Source organism: Prionailurus viverrinus, chromosome B2 (genome assembly GCF_022837055.1).
Source record: "Prionailurus viverrinus isolate Anna chromosome B2, UM_Priviv_1.0, whole genome shotgun sequence".
Taxonomy (NCBI): domain Eukaryota; kingdom Metazoa; phylum Chordata; class Mammalia; order Carnivora; family Felidae; genus Prionailurus; species Prionailurus viverrinus.
Window position 1 is genome coordinate 37423108 of NC_062565.1, and position 25368 is coordinate 37448475.

The following is a 25368-nucleotide window of genomic DNA, read 5'->3' on the forward strand; positions in this document are numbered from 1 at the left end:
CAGGGACCTGTATGGGAAGATTGAGCCATCTTTTTATAGAATGGCTGTTTGTAGGAGGGCTGTTCATCTGCTCCTCATGGTCTGGAAATCTGAATATTGTTGGCATTGCCATTTGGTATCTTTCAGGTTCAGATCTCTGGAACTATCCCTTATTGGGTTAATTCATTTATGTCTTTATAAAGATTATAAAGGTGATTGATTATGCATAACCAAACCTACCCTGTGAAACAAAACGTACATTGAGTTTATTAGTAAGTTAACATAATGTGATATAAAATCAATTTAGTCTTCTCCAAGTATTCACCATGCCATGTGTCCTGCACTAAAAAATTACTGCAAACCATTAGCTTAAGGTATCATGGTCTATGGTCACTCTCTGTTTTCTCATCTTGACTTTTCTCTGTTCACTGTCACCATACACTTCTATACTCTATATTGATCCATGTTTTAATGGTCACTTTCTTCAGTCTGAACACTGATACTCAATGTAAAGAGCTTCCAGTTGTAATGGCAACTATTCATGGTTAAGTTTTACTAACCACCTTAAAGGTAGGCTGTGTTGCTCTGGTATTTATGGCAACATGCCAGTCATCTTCATTGGTCTAAGAGTGATGCCTCTCTTGCAGCCTTGTAGCTTCCAAATCTCCCTCAGATGTATTCCTTTATGGATATTTGTCCAGTTGCTTTGTCCAGATGCCCCACTTCTCTCTGCTTATGGGTTCCTTTTTCCTGTCTTACTATGCACCAATCTCTATGTGGCAGAACTCTTGGTCTCTGGTGGCTTGTGAGCTTCACTGCTTATATGTTTAGCAAGTTCAGCATTCCCAGGGAAATTCCCCTTACTCTCTTGGCCCCAGGTCCAAATAACAAGGGAAGAAATTCATTGGTTTTGCTTTGGTCACATGTTCCTGTCTGAGCCAATGAACGAATATTGCTCTGGTAATGGATTCATAGCAGGAAGCACATGTGTGGGGCTAGAGTGGGGGCATTTCTTAGAAGGGGATATTGTTCCTAGAAGATGGGCATGTTTCCAACTAGAATTACCATTTCAAATGACCTCAAAATAATGCTATTGTCTATGACCAGAGTTTAAAACAGAATTAAGAAATTCAGGGTTTCTTTTGGGAGAAATTATAACCATGACATTAAGTAAATTTAGCTGGAACTGTGCTATCACCTTTACTGTTATTACATGTTATCATACTACTTTGCTTGGCAATTTGGTGATTTCCATTTCTTGCCATGACTTAAGTTTTTCCGACAATTGTTCAAGCTTCTGTTGGTTGCTTTGTTAGGATATTAAAACAGAGTACATTTGACTTTGATCCTGAAACTCCATGTAAAGAGCTTCCAGTTGTAATGGCAACTATTCATGGTTAAGTATTACTAACCACCTTAAAGGTAGGCTGTTTTGCTCTGGTATTTATGGCAACTTGCCAGTCTTCCAGGACCCAATGAATTTTATACAGAACTCTTCGATGAATAAGTTTTGAGTATGCTAGAAAGTCTCATGCTATTTACTATCCCCCAAATAATTGTGAAAATGAAACTATAATATGTACAGAATAACATAGTAATCTAGTCTCAACTAGAAAGATTTTATTTGGATAACTGGATACTAAACAATCATAGGATACTCAAGGTGAATAGGCTGGAAGTCTTGAAACCCAACTACCTTATTTTACAGCTGGGGAAACTAAAGTCTAGAGATTGGGCCATACAGCTGGCTGGGGACAGACTCAATTCAGGCCTTATCTCAGGGCTTCCAAATCCCACTGCAGTGGTCTGTTCTTTCATTCCTTTTCACTGCCTTCATTAGATGAATTAACCAGTTACCAGACAGCAACTTGAGGAATGGGACCAAATCAAATACATTTTTGTAAGAAAAGAAAAGCTTCTCACTATGGATATTGTCAGGTGCCTGTCAGACTCTGCAGTGAGAGATTTGGAGCAGACAAATTCTGCCCAGAAACACTGTGTGCCTGGGCAAGAGAGAAGACAGGTGTCTTTAGCATGAGAACCCTACCAGAGCCTGGATAACGGAGAAAGAGGATGGATGGGTTTGAAGATAGAATCCAAACACAAGTGAAAGAGAACAAGTAAAATACAAACCCACAAATATACTGAAGTAGGAATGAGGAAATGGGCATAAAAACACATACAGATGAAAAAATTTAAATAACAAGAGAACAGTGCATAGTTATGGTAATAAACTTAAAAATATCATTAAAATGGACAAGTTTGTAGAAAAATACAAATTTATAAAAAAAAAACCTGAATACACCAATAATCAAGATGAGAAAAATGAGAAGTTTTTACGTTATGACCTGAGCAGAGGCTCTGGGCTTGGTTTTTTTTAGTAAATCTTCTAAAACTTTCACATACTTTATTCCATTTCAGAACATAGGAAAAGATGATACATTTTCCTCTTTATTTTGAGGGAATAGCATTATCCTGATAGAAACAGACAAGATAGTAATAACTTCATAAAAGAAAGAAAACTACAGATTGACGCTGCCTGTCAATGTAAATGTAAAGATCTTTTTTTTTTTAATTTTTTTTTTAATGTTTATTTATTTTTGAGACAGGGAGAGACAGAGCAGGAACGGGGGAGGGTCAGAGAGAGAGGGAGACACAGAATCAGAAACAGGCTCCAGGCTCTGAGCTGTCAGCCCAGAGCCCGATGCGGGGCTCGAACTCACGGACCGCGAGATCATGACCTGAGCCGAAGTCGGACGCTTAATCGACTGAGCCACCCAGGCGCCCCTAAAGATCTTAACTGAAGTGCAAACAAAAAGAATTCATTGTGTCATTAAAAAAAAAATAACGTACAAAACAATAGTAATTTTCCTTGACCAAGAAGGAATGCATGGGTGGGTATAAGAAAGATATAGTATTAAGAAATGTCATCACAACAAAATGTAAAAGACTCTTCCTTAGGCTATCATATTATTACCTTGATAGGTGCTGAAAAGCCTTTTTATAAAAATTAAACATTTGTATTTGACTTTTAAGAAGTTGATACATATAACATTTTATTAATATGATAATGAATATGAACTTCAGACATCAACATTTTACTTACTGGTAAACAACTAGACACATTAAAGTCAAGAATAAGATAAAGATGTCTGCTATCACCACTATTATTGAGCACTATTGTGGAAGATATAGCTAATGTATTGTAAGAATCATAAATAAAAGATATAACTATTGGAAAGGAGGGACAAAAATCATCATTACTCTCAGGCAGTGTAATTGTCTAACTAGAAACACAAATGAATCAACTGAAGAACTATTAGATTTAACGGGACAGTTTGGTAAGGTGGCTGATCACAAAATAAATATATTAAAGAAATCAATGGAACAATCTTGTAAAATAAAATGTAAAAAATCCCATTCACTATAGCAATAAAAATAAAACTGGGGAATCATTTTTAAAATACCTATTAGAAGAAAACTATAAAACTGTCTTACAGGCATAACAGTAGGATAGAATAAATGGAGAGTCAAACCACATTGCCAGTGTAAAGATTCAATATTGTAAAGATGTCAATAGTTGCTAAATTAATCTATAAATTGAAGGAAAGTCTAATTGAAATTCCAACTGTATTTCTTGTTCTAATTGGATAGTAGAAAGATCCTAGATCATCTAGAACAATAAATGGACAAGAATAACCAAGAAAACTTTGAAAAGGAGAAAGAATAATGGGGAATGAGCACCACTAGATTTGTAAACCTTTATCAAAGGACAATAATTTAATCAGTGTGGAAGCTCAGAGTAGATAAACAGATCAATAAAGCAAAATGAAAGGCCTCAGATTAGGCTCTAGTATCTATAATAAGCTTAGTCTATGATAAGATTCACATTTCACATCAATGGAGGAAAAATGGATTAGTCAATAGACATTGTTGGGCTAGCCGGTTAACTTTAGAAAAAAGTAACAATTTTATCTTACTTTAAACTCCAAAATAAATTCTAGGTTAATTAAGCTATAGAAGAAAAAAAAAAGAATGTATTGGTACTATTGGGGTAGCTAAGATTTTCTTAATCATAAGATCAGAATCTAAAACCAAGGCGGATAGTTTGGAGTGATGAAGTTTTGAAACTTCTGTATGTCAAAGCGCCATTAGCACAAATGAGGATGGACATGTGGGCTGGGAATGACAGCCTTCCATTTTAGCTGGAGACACTGGCAGTCCTTTTTAATGTATATATCACAAATCTTTAAAATATTTGTGCTTTGTCTTGACGATTCTATATGTATGAATTCCTTCCAAGAACATATCAAGAGATACATATCAAAATTTATATACAAAGATGTTTAATCTAGTGCTATTTATAATATGGAAAAATTGAAAATGTCTCACATATAGAAAAGGCTAGAGGTTGAATGAACAAGAATGCATCAACATGATGGAATATTATGGTACCATTAAAAAATTTTCCAGTAATATTTAATGACAGTAAAATACTCACAATATGCTGTTAAGAAGTAGAGATTTAGGGGCGCCTGGGTGGCGCAGTCGGTTAAGCGTCCGACTTCAGCCAGGTCACGATCTCGCGGTCTGTGAGTTCGAGCCCCGCGTCGGTCTCTGGGCTGATGGCTCAGAGCCTGGAGCCTGTTTCCGACTCTGTGTCTCCCTCTCTCTCTGCCCCTCCCCCGTTCATGCTCTGTCTCTCTCTGTCCCAAAAATAAATAAACGTTGAAAAAAAAATTTTTTTTAAAAAGAAGTAGAGATTTAGAATAACATCTGTGAGGGGCGCCTGGGTGGCGCAGTCGGTTAAGCGTCCGACTTCAGCCAGGTCACGATCTCGCGGTCCGTGAGTTCGAGCCCCGCGTCGGGCTCTGGGCTGATGGCTCAGAGCCTGGAGCCTGTTTCCGATTCTGTGACTCCCTCTCTCTCTGCCCTTCCCCCGTTCATGCTCTGTCTCTCTCTGTCCCAAAAATAAATAAACGTTGAAAAAAAAAAATTTAAAAAAAAAAAAAAAAGAATAACATCTGTGAGTGTATGTATATATATAATACATACATATATATATATATATATATATATATAGCTAGGCTTACAATCCCTTATTCAAAATCCTTGGGGCCAGATATACTTCAGAAATCAGAATAGTCCACCTTTTAGAAAGATAATATTTCATATATTACATAATATACTGCAAATAAGAGTATTAATATTCATAGAGATAGGAGTAAAGTCTATAAATAGCCTCATATCCAGTCAGGTCAAGTTTTGCCACTAAAATGATTTTCTGCAAAATTTTCAGTTTTCAGGACGTTTTGAATTTTAAAATGAGGGTAAGCGATTGTGTATTGTGCATATTAAAAAGTTTAGAATGAAAATCTAGGGAGGGATATTCATGACTTTCATTTTCTTCTCTATACCTTTTCTGTACAGTGCTTTCACTATGAGCGTATACTACTTAACTAGATATAAGAAGTTTTAAAAAAAAAGAAAGCGAAAAAGGGAAAAAGACACAAGCCTAATTTTGGAAAGAAATGGAAAAGCAGTTGAATTCTTATTAAAGTCTCTCAAATACAAACAAACAAAAAGCCCAAACACCAAAGTGTAGTTATACTTTATTATCTGCAGCAACACTTCCTACAATACCTTCTGCATCCATCTTTCTTTTGAGAATTCCTCTTATGATGCTGTGGCATCTTTCTTTACCCTTTCTAGAAATTTGGTCTTGTACTGCATCTTATCTCACTGGTCCCTGCCCTTTGGGACCTTTTCTTCTTAAGGGCAAAGCTTCGTCACTTTTCCAATGTCAATCAATCTAGTTGTTCCAGACCATTCAGAAAATTTATGAAATATTTATTGACCTATGTTAAAAATGAAGAAAGTTTGCAAGTCAATAACTTGAACTTCTGCCTTAAGATACCAGGAAAAGAAGAGTAAATTAAACCCAAAGCAAGCAAAAGGAAACAATAAATGTTTCAGTGGAAAGAAATGAAACAGAGCATACAGCAACAACAAAGAATCAACACAGTATCTTCTTCGAAAAGACCAACAAACACCTACTAACAACCACGAGTGAAAAAAACAAATTAGAATGTCGGTAATATATTGAGCCCCACTCCATAAGCCCCACCTCCACAAGACTGTGAAATATGCAAAGAGGTTAATTGAAATTATCCTTTTATAAAGATCAGAAAATATTATTTGATGATCATTAACTTGCCCAAAGTCATAAAGAGATAAGTGAACATTTGATGGCAAGGGAAATAAAGAGTGGTACAGGGAAATTCATTCCCAGGACTTAGCAGACAAACCATGGAAGTAAGTCCCAAAGGTTATACAGAAATAGAAGCTTAAATAAGAAAAGGGAAAGTCACCATAATGGATAATATATGCCATTACCTCACAGTAAAAAGATAAAAAAATAAAAAGGAAAGAAAGAAAAGGAAAGGAAGGAAGGAAGGAAGGAAGGGAAAGGAAAATACCAATAATTGATAAATCTTCAGTTTGGCCAAGAGTAAGGGAGAGAAGACTAAGTTTATTAAATCAGGAATGATAGGGGGAAACATCACTATTGACCTGACAAAAATTTAAAAATATCATAAGAGAATACTATGAACAATTATGCCAACAAATTAGATAACCCAAATGAAGTGGGCAAATTATTAGCAAGAGACAACTACTGGAAGTGACTCAAGAAGACACAGAAAACCTGAAGAGAACTAGAAGAAGTAAAAATACTGATTTAGTAACCAAAAACTTCCACAAAGAAAATACCAGGGCCAGATGGCTTCACTGGTGATTTCTACCAAACATTTAAAAAATAACACCAATTCTTCACAAACTTTTCCAAAAAATAAAAGAGGAGGGAGCACTTCCCAACTCATTTTATGAGACCACTATTACCAATTCCAGAACAAAGATACCACAAGAAAAGAAAACCAATATCCCTTATGAAGATAGAAGCAAAAATCCCAACAAACTACTTTCAAACAAAATCCAGCACCCTATAAAAAGGATTATGCACGGGGCGCCTGGCTGTCTCCATTGGTTAAGCGTCTGACTTCAGCTCAGGTCAAGATCTCATGGTTTGTGAGTTCAAGCCCTACATCGGGCACCACGCTGGTGGCATGAAGTCTGCTGGGATTCTCTCTCTCACCCTCTCTCTCTGTCCTTTCCTGGTGTGCTCTCTCTCAAAAATAAATAAACTTAAACAAAATTAAAACTAAAAAAAGGATTATGTACTATAGCCAGGTGGATTTATCCCAAGAGTGCAAGGTTAATTATATATGAAAATTAACCAATATAATATGCCATATGAATAGAATAAGGAACAAAATCCGCATAATTATCTGAATAAGTGCAGAAAGGGCATTGAAAAAAATTCAATACTCTTTGATGATGAAAACAAACAAGAATAAAATGGAATAAAAATTTGCTCAAACTAATAAAGAGCACCTACCCAAAACCCACAGCTAACATCATATTTAATGGTGAAAGGCTGAATGCTTTCCCCCCAAAGATCAGGAGCAAGACTCTCACCACTTCCATTCAGCACCATATTAGAGGTTGTAGACAGGGCAGTCAGACCAGAAGAAGAAGTAAAATGATTTCTATTTGCAGATTACATGATTTTGTATATAGAAAGTCCTAAGAAGTCCACAAAAAAAAAAAAAAACCCAAACAAACAAAAACTATTAGAGGTAATAAACGAGGTCAACAAGATTGCAGGATATAAGATCAATATTTAAAAATTTATTATTTTTCTATACAATAGCCAGGGCCATCCAAAAATGAGATTATACTTGCAATTCCATTTATGGCATCATAAAACATACTTAGAATAAATTTAACAAATAATTTCAAGACTTATACATTGAAAAGTGCAAAACATAATTGAAAAAAATTAAAGAAGACCTAAATATATGGGAAGACATCCTGTGTTCATGGGTGAGAAGACTTAATATTGGTAAGATGTCAGTACTCTCCAAATGGATCTACAGATTTAACACAACCCCCATCAAAATCCCAGCTGCCTTTTTTTGTGTAAATTGACAAGCTGATCCTAAAATTCATAGAGAAATACATAGGACACAGAAGGACCAAAACAGTTTTGACAAGGAAGAACAAAACTGTAGGTCTCATACTTCCTGAATTCAAAACTTACTATAAAGATACAGTAATTCAAACAAGATGGTGCTGGCGTAACAATAGACATATATATCCATGGAATTGAATTGCAGTCCCATAAATAACCCCTAACATATATGCCCAAGTGATTTTCAACAAGGGTTCCAAGCTGTTGGATGAGGGAAAAGATAGTCTTTTCAACAAATGGTGCTGGAAAAACTGATACCTACTTTTAAAAGAATGGAGTTCGACCTTTATATCATACCATATACAAAAATCAACTCAAAATTGACCAGAGACAAATATAAAGGCTAAAACTATAAAACTCTTAAAGAAAACAGGAGTAAATCTTTGTGACCTTGGATTAGGCAGTGGTTTTCTAGATATGACGTCAAAGACGTAAGCAATAAAAGAGACAATGAATAAATTGGATTTCCTCAAAATTTGAAACTTTTGTGCTTCAAAGGGTGCCATCAAAGAAAGTGAAAAAGGCAACTTACAAATGAGAGAAAGCATTTATAAATCATAATTCTGACAAGGGTCTGGTATACAGAGCATATAAAGAACCCTTACAAGTCAACAATGAAAAGTCTAATACCCAATTTAAAAGTGAGCAAAGAATTTGAATAGATATTTCTCCAAAGAAGATATATAAATGACCAACAAGCACATGAAAATATCATCAACATCATTAGTCACTAGGGAGATGCAAGTCAGAACTACAATGAGATAACCACCTCACTCCCAATAAGATAGGTTGAAAGAAAAAGATGGGCAATAACAAGTGTGGGTAAGGATGTGGAAAAATTAGAACTTTTATGCATTGCCGATGGGAATGTAAAATGGGGCAACTGTTTTGCAAAACAGTCTGTCAGTTCCTCGAAAAGTTAAACATAAAGTTACAATATGACCCAGTAATTCTACTTCCAAGTATGTAATGAAGTGAATTGAATATATGTCTGCACAAAGACTTATACACGAATGTTCACAGCATTCGTGTTCATTATTCATACTAGCTAAAAAGTGGAAACAGCCCAAATGTCCATCAGCTGATGAGTGGGTAAACAAAATGTGGTCCATCCATGCAGTGGACTGCTACTCAGCCATAAAAAGGAATGAAGTTGTGATCCATGCCACAACATGAATGAACCCTGACAACATTATGCTAGTAAAAGGGGACAGAACCAGAAGTCACATATTGTATGATTCCATTTATATTAAATGTCTAGAATAGAGATAGAAAGTAGATTAGTGGTTCCCGGTTGGGAGGGGTCATGGGGAGTGACCACGAATGGGTGTGTGATTTCCCTTGGGGGTGATGAGAATGTTCTGGAATTAGATGGAAGTGATAGCTCCACAATGTGATGAGTAAACTAAAAAACATTGAATTATATACTTTGAAAGAGTAAATTATACTTCAGTTTTAAAAGTTCAAGGAAAGAGTTATTGAGCACCTACTGCGTGCCACTCACTGTTCAGGTGCTGGGCTAGCCACCGGGATCTAGCTCCTCCCTTTCCTGGGGCTCACATTCTAGTGTGGGGGTAAAACAGACAATAACCGACAAACAAGTGAGTATATACTATGCTAACAAGAAAAGTACATAATCTGCTAAGAAAGAAGCAGCTTGAGGGACAGAGTGATGGGAGAGGTATGCTGTTTTACATGGGGTGGGCCAGGGAAGACTTGCTAAGAGGGTGAGGAAGATCTGCAGTATGAAGGAAGTGAGGCAGTGCAGCTCTCACGGGGACATCTTTCAGGCAGAGGGAATAGCAGTGAAGCTGGAGTGTGCCTGGGGAGCAGGCCATTGCAGCTGGAGGAGAGTGAATGGCTGAGCGGGGGGAGAGTAGTGAGGTAAGGGGTGTGTGTGTGTGTGTGTGTGTGTGTGTGTGTGTGTATTGTGTTCATGCAGCATGTGTGTAGAGTGTGTTGGCAGTGTGTTCGTGTGAGTTTGTGAGTGTGTGTAGTGTGTGTTCGTGAGTGTGTATGTAGAATGTGTGTAGAGTGTGTTCATGTAGAGTGTGTAAAGAGTGTGTGTGTAGAGAGTGTGTCGAGTGTGTGTAGAGTGTGTAAAGTGTGTGTGTGGAGAGTATATGTGTAGAGTGTGTACGTGTAGTATGTGTGTAGAGTGTGTGTGTAGAGTGTTTAGGTGTGTGTGTGGATAGAGTGTGTGTAGAGTGTGTACATGTAGTGTGTGTGTGTAAAGTGTGTAGGTGTGTGTGTAGAGTATGTGTAGAGGGAGAGTGTGGAGAGTGTGTACGTGTAGTGTGTATGTAGAGTGTATAAAGAGTGTGTGTGTGGAGAAGAGATAGTGTGTAGAGTGTGTATGTGGGGTATGTGGAGTGTGTAAAGGGAGAAAGAGTGTGTGTGTGTGTGTTTGTGTGTGTGTCTGCAGTGGGGGCTATTGTGTGTGTTTAGAGGCTGTAGCTAAGAACTTTGCACTGGATTTTGGGTTTTTCTCTGAATGAGATGGGAAACCATCAGATGGTTCTGAGTAGAGCATGGACATGATCTGATTTAGGGCTGGTCCCTCTGTCTGCTGGGAGAAGAAGACCTGGTAGGGAACAAGAGCAGGGGACAGGAGTGCAAGTGAGGTCACTGGTTAAGCTTTTGCAAAAATCCAGGCGAAAGATGATGGAACCTTGGGCCAGGGAATGAAAGTGGAGATGTGGAGAAGTGAGCAGATTCTCACTTCTGCCTTCTGTGTTTTGAAGGGATGCCTCTAGGTCTCCTCCTATTCCATTCATGGATCAATATTAGAAAGTCAGGCCACCTGAATGGAAAGCAGCTCTTCCTTTTCTAAGGTGTATTTCAGAAGAGTTGGAAGGAGACAGGAGATAGACTGTGGCTCACACTCAATGTGTTATCACTGTCCCTATCAAACCTCCCCCCCCCCATTGACCAACTGAACATTTGTGTGTTCTTCAAATGAAGGGCTCAGCATCTCTTTGAATGATCCAGAGGCTCCTCCATTCAAGTCCCACCTCCCTTTTCTTCTCCTTTGGTAGGTTGTGTGGATTCTTCTCGGCTTTCTCTGGGAGCAGTGCCTGGTTCCACCTCAGCCTCTTGGAATTCCTGATTCTTCAAGCGGTGCCCTTTTATCCTCTGTCAGGCACCCTTGCAAAGTTTCTCCCTGTGACCGAGAGTTTATGAATAGTCTCTAATGTTGCAATTTACAGAGCCTCACAGAATCTCTGTCCATTAGCCATACAGTGCTGTTTAAATGATGTATGTCCTGACAACTTCTCTGGTTCCTGACGTACTTCCTCCCACCCCATAAATTCCTCCATCGCTTATAGCCTCCTCTAGTGGTTCCCAAGTTAGCCTCACTGTTTTCCCTACCACAGTGCCCCACTTCACTGAGGATCCAGGCTCATCTGGGATAGCAGGGCAAAAACATTCACTGCTTCGCAATGTCTCCACTGACTTCCTTTTCCGGCCCTGAGATCATGCCCCTAAAACTCAAGGAAATTGGGTCTACAAAAGTTTGCTTGAGAATTAATTTCCAATTCTAGTTTCACTAGCATGATTCAGAGACTTCTTCATTTAGTGAGTTCATGTGGCACAGTGCAAGTGGGTTCTCTGCCTGGGACCTCAAATGCACTAAAGAGTCTAAAAAGCAGATTCTCCCCCGAATTGTAGTCATACTTCCAATCTTGGAGTGGCCTCCACTTTCTCTTCATGCTTATTAGTTCCAAGGTGGTGATCTAATCTAAGGAGCAGTTACCCCTGAATACAGTCCTCCTGGGGCTGAGTTGCCTTGAGTTCTATCTCGGAAAATAGACAATCATGCAAACAAACCCAAAATGGACAGAAAGCACTGCAACCCTGACATCTTAAAAGAATAAAAACGCAATTAAATTTTCACTGAAGCATCTGTTAAAACACCAAAGAAAGATTCTAATCAAAATATACAGCAAAACTCAAAAATCCTCTAAATACCTGTGATCACCTCATTTCCAAAATCCCCGAACTCTCTAAAAACCCAACCTCGTGCCCTTTGTATGTCTTCGCCCTCAGCTTTCCAGACAGTGCCTCCAGTTTCTGTCCCACTCATCTCTCTCATCAACACAACTAAAGGCCACACCTGTTTGAGTAACAAGGGCCCTTATTAGAAGCCATGGCGGGAGGGAGTCCATGACCATTGAGGAATTGTTTTTTTTTGTCCCAATCCTGTTACAAAATTTACATCTTATCACAGCGGTCCTTCTCCTATGTTACAGAATGCAGAACTATCTCAATGGGGCAAGGACAAGAGGTACATGCTCGAAAGCTGATTCAGGTGTCCATGCAGCAGGTAGGTGACAAGGACAGCTACTCCTAGTGCATCATTCTTGCTATTAGTCCTCTGGACATCAGGTTTACCTGGGACTGCCACAGTGATGGCTTAAGCATTCTGCCTATGATGCTTCATCATCATTTTCCTTTTTTTTTTTTAATGTATGTATAGTCAACCTGTGATTACCAATGAATTTTAAAGTTTTTAATGTTTTTATTATTTGTTTATTTTGAGAGAGAGAGAGAGAGACAGAGAGAGAGAGAGAGAGAGAGAGAGAGAGAGAGAGAGAGAGAGAAAGGACGGACAGAGAGGGAAAGAGGGAGAGAGAGAGAAACCCAAGCAGGTTCCACGCTGTCAGTGCAGAACCTAATGCAGGGCTCAGTCTCACAAAGTGTGGGATCATGACCTGAGCCAAGATCAAGAGTTGGAAACTTAGCCAACTGAGCCACCCAGGCATCCCTGATTACCAGTGAATTTTAAACTGCAAGCTGGTTTGCTCCTGACATCCCCACAAAAAACTTGTTTTATTTTATATAGTGTAAGCTCTATCTTATTTTCACTAAATATTTTTTTTTGACAACTTGGCAGACACACTTTCTGGTTTCTAGGAATGGAGCTCTAGCAAGTCTTGGAATTTGACAATCAACATTAATAGATAGTGCTTAAGAAGTGACAGACCGAGACAGTTACATTTCAATTTTTGGTTAAAGTCAGACTTTATTCTTTTCATTAGTGGATAGTTGCAGATGAATAAGAAATATTTGAAGATGTTATGTTTAAATATTGATGATGGTTTTTATTGAAAATTGCAAGCTGGATGGAATCTTGAGAAATATTTTCCATCACACCTAATAATACACAGGACATTAATTTTCTAGAGATGCTTGGTTGATAACAATTTCAGCTGTGATAAGAAATCATACCACTTACAAAAATAAAGTAAGATCTCGGTTTATTTTTAAGCTTTTGATCTCCTAATGTCTGTAGCAACTTTGGTGCAGCTTTTTCTTGGGAATTAATGACAAGAGAGGGTTAATGAGCTAAGGCTCTGCTTGGGCCATCAAATTCTCAAGTTAGTCATTAATTCTCAAGTGCCCTAAGCCTTTTTCTTTATCACTTAATTATATTCAATAATCTATTGTATCTAATTTATATATATCAAGGCAGTTACATATAATTATTTTTACTCAGATCAAATGATTCACTCCAAGGAGTGATTTGACAGTTTAATTCTGGGCCTTAAATAGTTTCTTTAGTTTCCGTGAATGAGAAACTTCTAAATTTCAGCGGTACATTCACACTAACCTTCTTTGGAATATTAGCTTTTATAACTTCCATGTCCTGTTTCTCAAGGTGGGATAAGTATGGGTAATAATGACATTTTGAGAAACAAACAAACCAACAAACAAACCAACAGCCCATGAATAGGTACAGCCACATTGACCCTTGAGGGCCACCAGATTTTTGAGGTGAAATTGACATTGTGGAATGAAATGGAATACCCAGCGAGTAACTGGATCCCTGCGGCACAAACTAACTACGAAGTCCATCTTACTCTGCAGCCCCCTGTTGTCTAGACGAACACGTCCCCTTTGCTGCTGAAGCCAGTTCGAGTTGTATTTTCCCTCACGGTAGGAGGCATAACACACAAGAATTACCGTCTATTTACTGCGCTCACTGTTTTGTAGCTGTATTGATCTGATCTTTATATCAGGGTATCAACATGTTGTCTGGTTAAAAAAAAAAACAACCTGTGTTCTCATAGAGCAGCATTGGCTATGTGACTTATATTGTTAAAGACAGTTTTAGCAAGTATTAAGGTAGTGAGTGCTTAGTACATTTTGTGGCTTTGGGACTATATGGGAGCGGTGATGACAACAAATGTTTATTTTACATTATGGTAGCAGAAGTCACCACATGTATTGTCTCCATCTTTCATGAGATAATGTGCATCTCTCTCTGTGACTATGGATGATTTGGTTCGGAGGTGAGTCAGTTCCGATTCATCTTAGGACGCGTTGTTACAAATTCCAAAATACCCGTTCCTACCATTAGATGGTGCACACACTGTACTTACACAGGGCTTCGAGCTTTCATTTCTGTTTCCTTCTGAACCTGGGGTGGGTGAGTACTATTGTTTTGAACCCACTTGATTCCAAGTAACCAGATTTACCAGTAGCAGAAGAAAGTGTTTGTATTGACATAAAATCATCTTACCAAAAATAGGTGCTCAAAACAGTATTTACATGCGCTAAGCAAAGGGTTTTTTTTCAATCGTACATTTTGTTTTCTTAAAATTGTAACAAAAAATTACAAGATATTAATATGAAATCATTTTTGAATACAGGGTGGCTGGGTTTTACTGCAAAATTGTCACCTTGGCCTAGAATTCATGGAAGAATTGCTAGAGACGTTAATTACCACGGAAGCCAGTGATGACTCTTTCCGAGTATGGATAACTACTGAGCCCCATGATCGATTCCCAATTACGTTGCTTCAGGTTTGTTGCCGTGACATAAGTGTCTTTTCCTTGAGAGTTGTTTAAATAAAGATGACATTGTGGCATTATTGAAAGATGAAACCACAACAGGGATTTTGGTGCAGTAGAGTCTGTAAGATCTTATGTAATAATGGTCAAAGTCTTAACTATAACCATCCATATTATATAGGAACTATTTCCACAGAAGAGTTATAAGACTCAGTAGTAATTCATGGGGTTTCAGCTGTGATTGATGTCATTAGTTTACACAGTGCTGAATTCTAGCCAACATACCATGTACCGTAAGCATACTGTTGTCTGAGGGATTGTAATTTCTATTTTATCCTTGACAATAATTTCTAGAAACAAAACTACTGTTTGCTTTTTACGACAGACTTCTCTCAAATTCACTAATGAGCCGCCCCAAGGCGTACGCGCGGGTTTGAAAAGAACATTTGCCGGAATTAATCAAGACCTTCTGGATATCAGTAATTTACCCATGTGGAAGCCGATGCTTTACACAGTAGCATTTTTACACTCCACTGTGCAGGTAACTTCTGAGAGCAGTTTGCACATTTAGGGGATGCTAATACATTGTTTCTCTGCTGCACTGTCTGCTTACCTCACCCTGCTTTTTCTCTCCTTCGTGGCCCCTTTCCCCACCTGGCATAGTATCTATTTGTCTGTGTAGTTAAATGTTTTTCCTGCTCCTGCCCCTTACTCTGGCCATGGGAGCGTAAGACTCTTGAAGGCAAAGACTTTGTCTTTTTGTAACTTCTCAGTCTCTCTGGCCATAGGAGCATCTGGGGCATTGCTGGAACTCAGTAAATATTTGTGAGATGAACATGGTTATTTAGATAGAAATTTGGTTTTCAAAGTACCTATGCTGGCCAGGAGCGTTATATGTACTATATCATGTAATGCTAACAGTCACATTTCTCAAGGTGAGAATGGTGTATCACCATTTTAAAGAAGAGAAAATTGAAGTGCCTGGGTGGCTCAGTCAGTTGGGCGTCCGGCGCTTGATTTTTGGCTCAGGTCATGTCCTCATGGTCTGTGGGATTGAGCCCTGGGTTGGGCTCTGTGCTGATAGCAGAGAGCCTGCTTGAGATTCTCTCTCTCTTTCTCTCTGCCCCTCCCCCACTCATGCTCACTCTCTCTCTCTTTCAAAATAAATAAGTAAAAAACTTTTAAATAAATAAATAAGCCAGAGGACATTGATTGATAATATGTCCAGATGTATAAATAAATGAATGAAGATAGTAGCACTAAAGCAGGAGCAGCTACTATTTGCTAGATGCTTTTCATAGATTATTTAACCAGTCTGACTGCAATGCCTGTAATTTTCCTCAGACTCTCAGGAATTTGTTCCTTGGACTGTCCTAAATAACAGGAGAACTAGACACAGGGACAACGCAGCCCCAGCCTCACTCCGGGTCCATCCCCCCATCCCTTTAGTGTGCGGCAATAAATTAACCACGTCCAGGAAAAATTAAATAAAATAAAAATGAGGAAATTGAGGCTCGGAGAGGTTAGGGTAACTTCATAGGTGGTAGATCTAGGAGTCAAGCCTGATGCTGCCTACCTCGGGCGGTGGTGTGTTTTGAGCCAGCCAGCGAAGGTGATGGTGACAATGAGAAGAGTCACAGTGGTTACCTGTCATTTTCAGGTTGTTTACTATTTGCTTTTACCATACACTTGTATATTAATTTAGTAATTTTATGACTTTGCAGCCATACGGTGTTTTCATTTTGTTATTGCTTTGTTCTACATTTGATTTTATATTTTGTCCCATATTTGAAAGCTGTATAATTTTAATGTGCTTGAGTCACTCCTTGATTTTGGAGAGAGATGAACAGGCTCCTTTAACCCCTTCTACATTTCCTCCTTCCCTGAGGCTGCAGTGAGGACAGAATGAATCACCTGGCTTGTACTAGGAGGCCTGCCTTAGCTGTGCATAGTGGCACACAGAGCTTCACCTCCTCTCTCCCCTCCTGCCCAAAGCTGGAGGGGAATTTGGTGCTCATCCAAGAGAATACTGGGCATATTTACCCTCAGGCTCCTTGTCCCTGCCACTCTGCCAGGTTCCCTGCTGCCCAGCGGAGAGAGCTGTGTAGAGGAGACATTGGTGTATCTCCTGTGCATTGGCCCCCTCCCCCTGAGAGAGTTAAAACCAGGTTAAACACTTTGTGGGTGGTTATTTTTACCAAGTCTCACTGTGGCCTTTGGATTGTAAATTACAGCTTTCAAGTCACTGAAGCCTATTTCATACATTCTTATCTGGGAATTGTTTGCTTTGCTAGGCCTTATCATACTCTAATACAAATATTACTTTAACTCTGTTATTTAATTCCCAATTCGCAAATAATATATTTTATGATTCTGTTCCCAGTAGTGATGATTCAACTCTTCCACTGAGCTTATCATGGGGAGATGATTGGGGGTATTTTCCATATGGTCAGTGGGGCAACCTGTGTTTTTGTGGCCATTATCCAAGTGCTAAATAGAAGAACAACAGTGGGGCCGTGGTCCAGTCATGGGGTCAAGGAGTGCTTGCTCTTAACATGACATACATTTGGATTAAAACAGAAAAAAGTCTCCATTGCTAGGGCTGTGAAAGTAAAGGTTGAATGTGTCTTAAAATAGTCATAGTGTGCTAGATAGAGCAACCTCATTGAGGGTCAGGAGGCTGGGACATTATGCTTGTGGTAAAATCAATTAGCTATGTGGGGATTGTTGAGTTATATGCCTCTCAGGACCTCTGTTTCCCCATCTGTGTGTTTAGAGTCAGAAGGAGGTGGTCTTTCAAGATTTTTCCCATTTCTAAAATTCCGTTATCAAGTTCTGTGACTACACAGGGAGCACAAATAATCCAAGCATAGCTTCCTCCGTTCTGTTTTCCTCATTTGCAGAAATATTTACTGTGATATTGCCTAAATAATTTGTTTTACTTGTTAGGATGGCACCTACCTGATAGGAAAATGCAGGTTCGGGGCGAGCAATGTCCACATGGCCCAGAAGCTTGTAAGAGAAAATCTCAGGCTGGCCCCAGACCTGCTGAATCAGAATCTGCATCGTAAGAAGATGCCCAAGTGATTCACGTGCACATTAAAGTTTGAAGTGAAGCTGCTACAGGAAGGACGTTCTGGGTTGGAATGATTGTGACTTAGATTTCTCTAGTGTTGGACATAATAGCCCAATACCTGATTTGTTAATTGACTGATTGATTCCTCCAAGTTAACCTAGTTATCCGTTGCTCTATACAAACATGATGCATATGCATTTGTCCTTGTGGAGACTGACAAAAAGAACAGGGAATTGGTTCATGTCGCATGCTCTGAAGCTTCAGGGCTGCGTAGGGGTTCGTGCTGGAGCCCATCACGAGTCATAACGCAGAACCTGGTGGTGAAATAGCGGTCAAATGCAAGAACTGTGTATCCCCCAGTGCAGTTTCCCTTACTGAACTGTGCTTTGGCATCATGTCATCAACTCACCCCTGCTCAAGGGCATCATGTGTTATATGGATCTTGCTCATTGTTACAGAGAACAAAATGAACACCCCTCCTCTCCCATAGAAGGGGAATAGACTTGGCTGGTCAAGGACAACTGTCTTGGGCGGCATAGTGAAGGGTGTAATTTGTTTTGTTGTTGAGGTAGGAGCAGGCTTACCTAGTAGGAGGAGGCCATGGGTGCTTCCATGGGAACTTACAGAGATACACAAGCCAATTCTGCGCCAAACTCTTCTTGCCCCAGACCCCCCTGGGCTTCCCTCTCCTCTCCTCCAGGAACTTACCGTACACATATGCCAGGAAGTTACTGCAGCAACGGCGCCCTTACCACAGTTGGGTGGTGTCTCTGCTCTAGCCAGCCAGCAGTTCTGCCCTCCCAGAGAGAGCCCAGCATCCCCAGTGCTTCAGCTACATTTGGCCACTACTCCCTGGGGGCATTTCTACATCCTCTTGGAGATTACTCTCAATGGAAGCTTCCCTCTGGCCTTAGTATCATCTCTCTATGATACTCCAGTGCAGCGTCATTCTGGGTTTCAGAGCAAGGCCACATTCACCCTTTAGGATTTTAATTTTAAATAGGTCTTCCTCCAGAGTCTTGGTCTTTTGAAACTCAATAATTACATTTATGGTGTCCTCCCACAAATTCTGCAGTGGAAGAATTCTGTGGAAGGTCAGAATGGCACCTCTGGTTTTTTCCTGTTGATGGTCAATGTACCATATTTTGTTTGAACAGTGCATTGGACCCAATGAATGTCTAATGCAATGGTTCTCAGCCATTGCCTGGGCCATAGAGTCCCAGGGAGGAGGCAGCAAGGTGGGGTGCTCAGTCCTTTAAAACACTTCTTAAGTGATTCTAATATGCAAGAAGAATTGAGAATTGAGAATGACTGCCAAACATCCACTGCCCTTAAGATAGGAATCCTTGGGGTGCCTGGGTGGCTCAGTCGGTTAGGTGTCCAACTTTGGCTCAGGTCATGATCTTGCAGTCTGTGAGTTCGAGCCCCCTGTTGGGCTCTGCTGACAGCTCAAAGCCTGGAGCCTGCTTCTGATTCTCTGTCTCCTTCTCTCTCAGCCCCTCCTTTGCTCACATACACACTCTCCCTCTCTCAAAAATAAATAAATGTTAAAAAAAAAAAAGACAGGAATCCTTCATCATCTTCATGTCCTTTCCATGGTTTGGAGTTTTTCTCCTCATCCCCTTGGCTTGCCTACATTGAGGCCCATGTGGGGGGATTTTTCTAATGGTTTATGTACAAGTCTGTGAGGTTTTTTTGCTGGAGGCATTGGTTAGGAGCTCTTGGGGCTTGCAGTGGCAGTTGCAGACTTGGATATTTTCTCCAAGATCCTAAAAATAATTAAATATTAAATAAAAACGGCCACATGGAACAGGGCCCAGGTTCCACTGCCAGTAGTTCTTCCTTCAGAAAAGTGTTTTCTTCTCCTACATCTTGTTTTCTTTCTCAGGTTGGAGCCTTGACAAACATCTCCTTCAAGTTTAATGGTGCATGTGAAGTTCTGGCTTTGGGGAGGCATGATTGCAAAGTTCTTAGTTTAAATGCCTTCAGAATAATTTCAGTAACGTGATTCAGGCTTAGAGAAAGATCTCTCACGTTTTGCTTGATGGTTTTTCCCAGGGGTTCTGGCCATTTCTGTTCATTATTTTCACCTTTTAAAGTTTCCCTGCTGTTGTGTAGTATGGATTGCATTTTTCATTTTATGTTAACTCCAGTTATTAAATAATCAAGATGTGGTGCTCCAAAGAGAGCCTTGTTTTGCAGATGCAACGGAAATGGTTCTGTGTTGGCCTGTGGGAGCTGGGCTCGTTGGGATGAAGTAGAATCTAACATAAAATTGGAAATGGCTTTGACATCATTAAGATGATGACTCCATTGAGCAACTTTTCTTCAGCGTCCAAAGGAGGAGTCCAAGTTTTCCGCATTTCACTAGCAGTTCTGTGTTTTGAAGATTCTTTGGAATAGAAAGAAGGAACTATACTGGTCAAATTCAGTAAAGGGTAGACTAGTCTTCCTAAAATCACCACTTTCCAACTTAATAATAAATAATAACTCCCTCTGTTGAATCAGGTTTTAGCTCTTTGCCCTGACATTCATATCTGTCTACATTCCACGCCTGAGTCATCGTATGAACACATAATTCCAGCTACTTACCTGAGGTCACTGTCTGCTGTAGTAGAGCAACTTACCTGCAGCCTCTTTCTGGATGAATCACAAGCTTTGTGTTTCCTCTCTTTGCTCATGGTCTTTGCCAAAACCCAGCAGTCTTTTCTCCCTGCTTTTCAAAGGCCAGCTTCAGTTTCATTCCTCCCAGAAGCCTCTGATTGAATGTCTTCTTCTTCTTCTTATCATCTGTTAAATTCTGACAGTTAATTATACTCACTATCACATTGTCCTCTAAGGCTTATTTTCTCAAATAGATTAAAACTTCTTGAAAATACATTGATTTTAATATTTTTCCATTGTCTCACATAGGACTCATCCCATAGTTTCAAAAATACTAATGGGACTGAAGAGATTCAGTATTCCAAGCAAACCCCTTGCTTTTGAGCTTCCAAATGAGTTCTTAGTTCTCCCAATGGCTTGCTAATATTCCAAGGTGATAATTCAGGGTTCTTTCTTTATTGTCACTTAAATCACTGAGTACCAAAAAAATTGTGAGAAAATGAAATGATTTCCTTTGTGAAAGAAAAGTCACTCCCCGCCCCCGCAAGATTTTCTCTTTTTTTTTTCCAAGATAAGCTAATAAGTCTATGACTTTAGTGAACCAACCTAAAAAGTAAATGCTTTAAATGAAATTTGATAGTAAATAGCATAAAGTGAAGTGAGTCTCAGCATTTGGGGCAATTTTCAAAGATCACATTTTAAGGAGCAACAGAATTGCAATGGCTCAGTGCATGTAAATGGGAATGTTTCCATAAAGCCAATTTAAGCAGCTTTAGTAATTGGAAAGGAAGAATTATTTTTCATTCAGTCTCTTGTCTAATTGAACAGTAAATTTTAAAAATTAAGTCAAACACAGGTGAAACTATTTTAGAGTTGATTCTATTTTTTAAAAAAGTGGGAAAACATTTGCATCTCACCAATAAGTGGTTAGCTTTCTTCTCTTTGAAGACTTCAAGATGGAAGAAATTCCAGAGACTCAAGGCTTAACTGAATGCATTTTCATATTAATATCCCACAGACCCTCCCAAACCCACTCTTGTTCCAAAATAACCTGGAGGAGGCTCAGCTCAATGTTTGTGGGATCCACTCAAAAAATTCAAAACCTTGTGTCAGCTTCAGAAATTACCCCCCAAGAGGATGAGAGGGAGAGTGCCTTTCATTCTGATAATTACCAATAATCAATCTAGTATTTATTACACAATCATAAGCCTTCCCCCGAAAAGGTGCAAAAGGGGAGACAAAAATGGGAGACACGTTTCTCACTGTCAAGGTTCAAAATCTGGTTACAGGACCAAGTATTTCAACATGAAACAAGTAGAAAAACACATCACGGCAACATGAATGCTGAGACCAGGAAGCAGAAAGCCATCAAGAGAAGCTGACACCTTTAATAGCCAGGGCCTTTCCCCTTGCTGCTGGGATGATACCACAAGTCTCTCCCATCTATTAAGGCACCTCTGCTCCTTCTCACCTCTCTGTGTTCAAGGTAGAAGATGGTGCTTCACAGCTCCCAAGTTTCTAAGTCTCCCTGGTTAAAGCTCTAACTCTAGATTGAAGTTCTGAACCCTAAGTCCAAACTCGTGGGAGGAGAAATCTGGTTGGCCTTTCTTGGGCTGGCTGTCCACTTCAATCTAATTAGATCTAGCTAGATCTAATTAGCTAAGGGATGAGGGTGGGAGTTACACCATACAAATGTGTAATACCTGACAACTTAACCTAAAGACGTAAAGGTCTGGAAGTAATGTTAGTAGTTTACGTTTTTAAGAGTGGTTTGCCCTCGGTCTTGTTAAAAAAGAGACAGCAGACCCAGAATGGACTTACTTGTGCTAAGCCCACATCACCAAACTGAAACTAATACCTAACCTAACTGCAGTTTCAACCTTCTCCAGGAATGTAATTTTAACCGGTCAGTCTGGAATTTCCTGGTCAGCACCAGTGAGGTAATCCCCTAATAAACCCCCTTTGTCCCCCAAAGGAGATCCTTTTTTGTCCCCCAAAATAATCCTTTTTTTTTCCACTTATGATTTTCTTGTGCCATCCCCCTCTGCCTTTAAAAACCTTTCCTTTTCTGGGGCACCTGGATGGCTCAGTCGGTTAAGTGTCCGACTCTTCGTGGGATCCATTGCAACTCAGGCCATGATCTCCCAGTTCATGAGGTAGAGCCCCACACCAGGCTCTGCACTGATGGCACAGAGTCTGCTTGGGATTCTCCTTCTCTCTCTGCCTCTCCCCCCCAACTCTCAAAATCAGTAAACTTAAAAAAATAAAAATAAAAAAAATAGTAAATAAAAACCTTTCCTTTTCTGTAGCTCTTCGGGGCTCCTTTCTATTTGCTAAATAGGATGCTGCCTGATTCATCAATCATTCAATAAAGCCATTTAGATCTTTAAAATTTACTCTGCTGAATTTTTGTTATTTAACAGTCTGATCTCCCAGGGTTAGAACATCTGGACCCAAATTAATTTTCATGGTTTACTTAATATTTTAAAAGCATATTTTGAAAATCAGTAATTAAACCTTCATGCTTTCTGAATTTTTTCTCTGACCTGTCCATGAACTTGTCTAAACTAAAATTCATTTAGATTATTTAAAGTGGTGGTATTAATTAGGATCTAAGGCATGGAGCAGCTGGGAGAAGAAGTATTGGAATGGACTGTGAAGACAGTGTGTGGGGGGAGGGGGGTGGGGGAAAGCAGAAGAGAGAAAGTTACTATATATTTAGAGGTAAAGAAGTAGAATTATACTGTCCCATAGATGTATTGGGATTCTACTCTCCATATAGGTTCTCACCTCAGCCACTAGGGTCAAAGGGCTAGGAGCTAATCCAAATAAATGATTAGACTCCCCTTCCCCCATTTAGAGACTGGTTATATGCTGAGGCAGAGGTAGCTGATGGTATAGTAATATTTGAGTTAATTTATGTGGTTTGCTATGTGATTAGAGCCTAGAAGTACCAGTTCTCACATTTACATACCTTTTAAAATGGTCTCCAGAATATTGAGGCATTTGTATCATTTGATCTGAGACCAGTTGGATTGATTATGGGTAATTTGACAATTCAAAACATTAGCCACTGGTCCAGAGGAGAGAACAAGTAGGGCACTGTGAAAGTTTTAAGAAGGATGTGTCATGTTTTACAATAGAGATTTGGGGTTTTCAAAATCTGAAATTGCAAGATTACGAAGTGACACCAGCAGGGGGTTTAATGCTCCTGAGTGTTTCAGTTATTCAACTTGAAAAACAAGAATTTAAACCCTTACTTTTAACATTTGAAATTTCTAAGAGGGTAATTTAAAATAAATTCATTGAACAGCTATTTATTGAGCACCTACTGCATTTTTTGAGCTGGCGATGGAAACTGAGACTTTTTTTTTTTAAATCCCAAGAACTACAATTTGGCAAATATTTGAACATTTTTTCTTGTAAACCATCTGGCAATACAGCTAAGAAATAATAGTTCTAATGGTTAATAGATCCAAAATTGTATACTGTTCTTTTATTACATCAACTTATCTCTATATCATGCCTGAATCTTCCTGTTTATTAAGACATCAGCTACATTCAATTTTAAAATCTCACTTATTTTCTTTGGCATTTTTAAGGAGCGACGCAAATTTGGTCCCTTAGGATGGAATATTCCCTATGAATTCAATTCTGCTGATTTTACAGCCAGTGTCCAGTTTATTCAGAATCACCTTGATGAATGTGATATTAAAAAGGTGAGTGAAATTGGTTCCCCCCCCCCCCAATTTTTATTGCTGTCCTTAAACCAAGTTTCCACAGACATTTTCAGTGTATAATATACAGGGAACCTGCCAAGGTTTTCCCCGCCTCCCCGAATCAGCCATTTATTGGTCCAGCCATTTCCACTCACACCCCTACTGCCCATAGGGGTGCATTTGGATCCCCATCTCATGCTTATGTCCCTGCCCCGCTCCTCTGTCTCCGGCGCACATACACGGCAGAGACAGACCACGAATGAAGAAACTTCACAACCTTCCTCATGTCGCACCCAAGTGCCACAGTGCACTCCAAGACAATGTCCATCTTTTTTTTAATTTTTTTTTAACGTTTATTTATTTTTGAGACAGAGAGAGACACAGCATGAACGGGGGAGGGGCAGAGAGAGAGGGAGACACAGAATCGGAAGCAAGCTCCAGGCTCTGAGCCATCAGCCCAGAGCCCGACGCAGGGCTCGAACTCCCGGACCGCGAGATCGTGACCTGGCTGAAGTCGGACGCTTAACCGACTGCGCCACCCAGGCGCCCCCCCCCCCCAAAAAATTTTTTTTAATGTTTATTTAGTTTTGAGAGAGACAGAGCGACAGAGCATGAGTGGGGGAGGGGCAGAGAGAGAGGGAGACACAGAATCCGAAGCGGGCTCCAGGCTCCGAGCTGTCAGCCCAGAGCCCGACGTGGGGCTCGAACTCGCGGACCGCGAGATCCTGACCTGAGCTGAAGTCGGGCACTTAACCAACTGAGCCACCCAGGCGCCCCGACAATGTCCATCTTAAGTCAGACTTTTCTTCCAGCATTTCACAGATGCCTCCTCAGAGGTGAAAGAAAATGTTATCTCTCAGCCCACGTGAAAGTTCTTTCTCACCTTTAGTCACATCTTAACACATGCTTAAACTTATGGAGATACATAGCAATAATTTCTGGTAACGGTCACTGATCATTGTACAGCACTTGACAGCTCTCAGTGCTCGTGCATTGAGGATCTCATTTGTGTCTTCACAACTCTGTGAGGGAGGTACAGAAGGCATTACTATTATCCTCGTTTTCCTGATGAGGTAATAGGAGAGAAGGAGGGACTTCCAA

At 39.7% G+C, this 25368-nt stretch overlaps 1 protein-coding gene across 1 annotated transcript in view; it reads left to right on the forward strand.

The window, feature by feature from the left end:
• DNAH8 (dynein axonemal heavy chain 8) overlaps window positions 1–25368 on the forward strand; it is a 338484-nt gene that overhangs the window by 260458 nt on the left and 52658 nt on the right. Inside the window, exons 84-87 of the mRNA XM_047860389.1 lie at window positions 12325–12398; window positions 14728–14880; window positions 15254–15409; window positions 24151–24267. Of these exons, the coding sequence (XP_047716345.1) occupies window positions 12325–12398; window positions 14728–14880; window positions 15254–15409; window positions 24151–24267 (500 nt within the window). The remainder of the gene's footprint in view (window positions 1–12324; window positions 12399–14727; window positions 14881–15253; window positions 15410–24150; window positions 24268–25368) is intronic.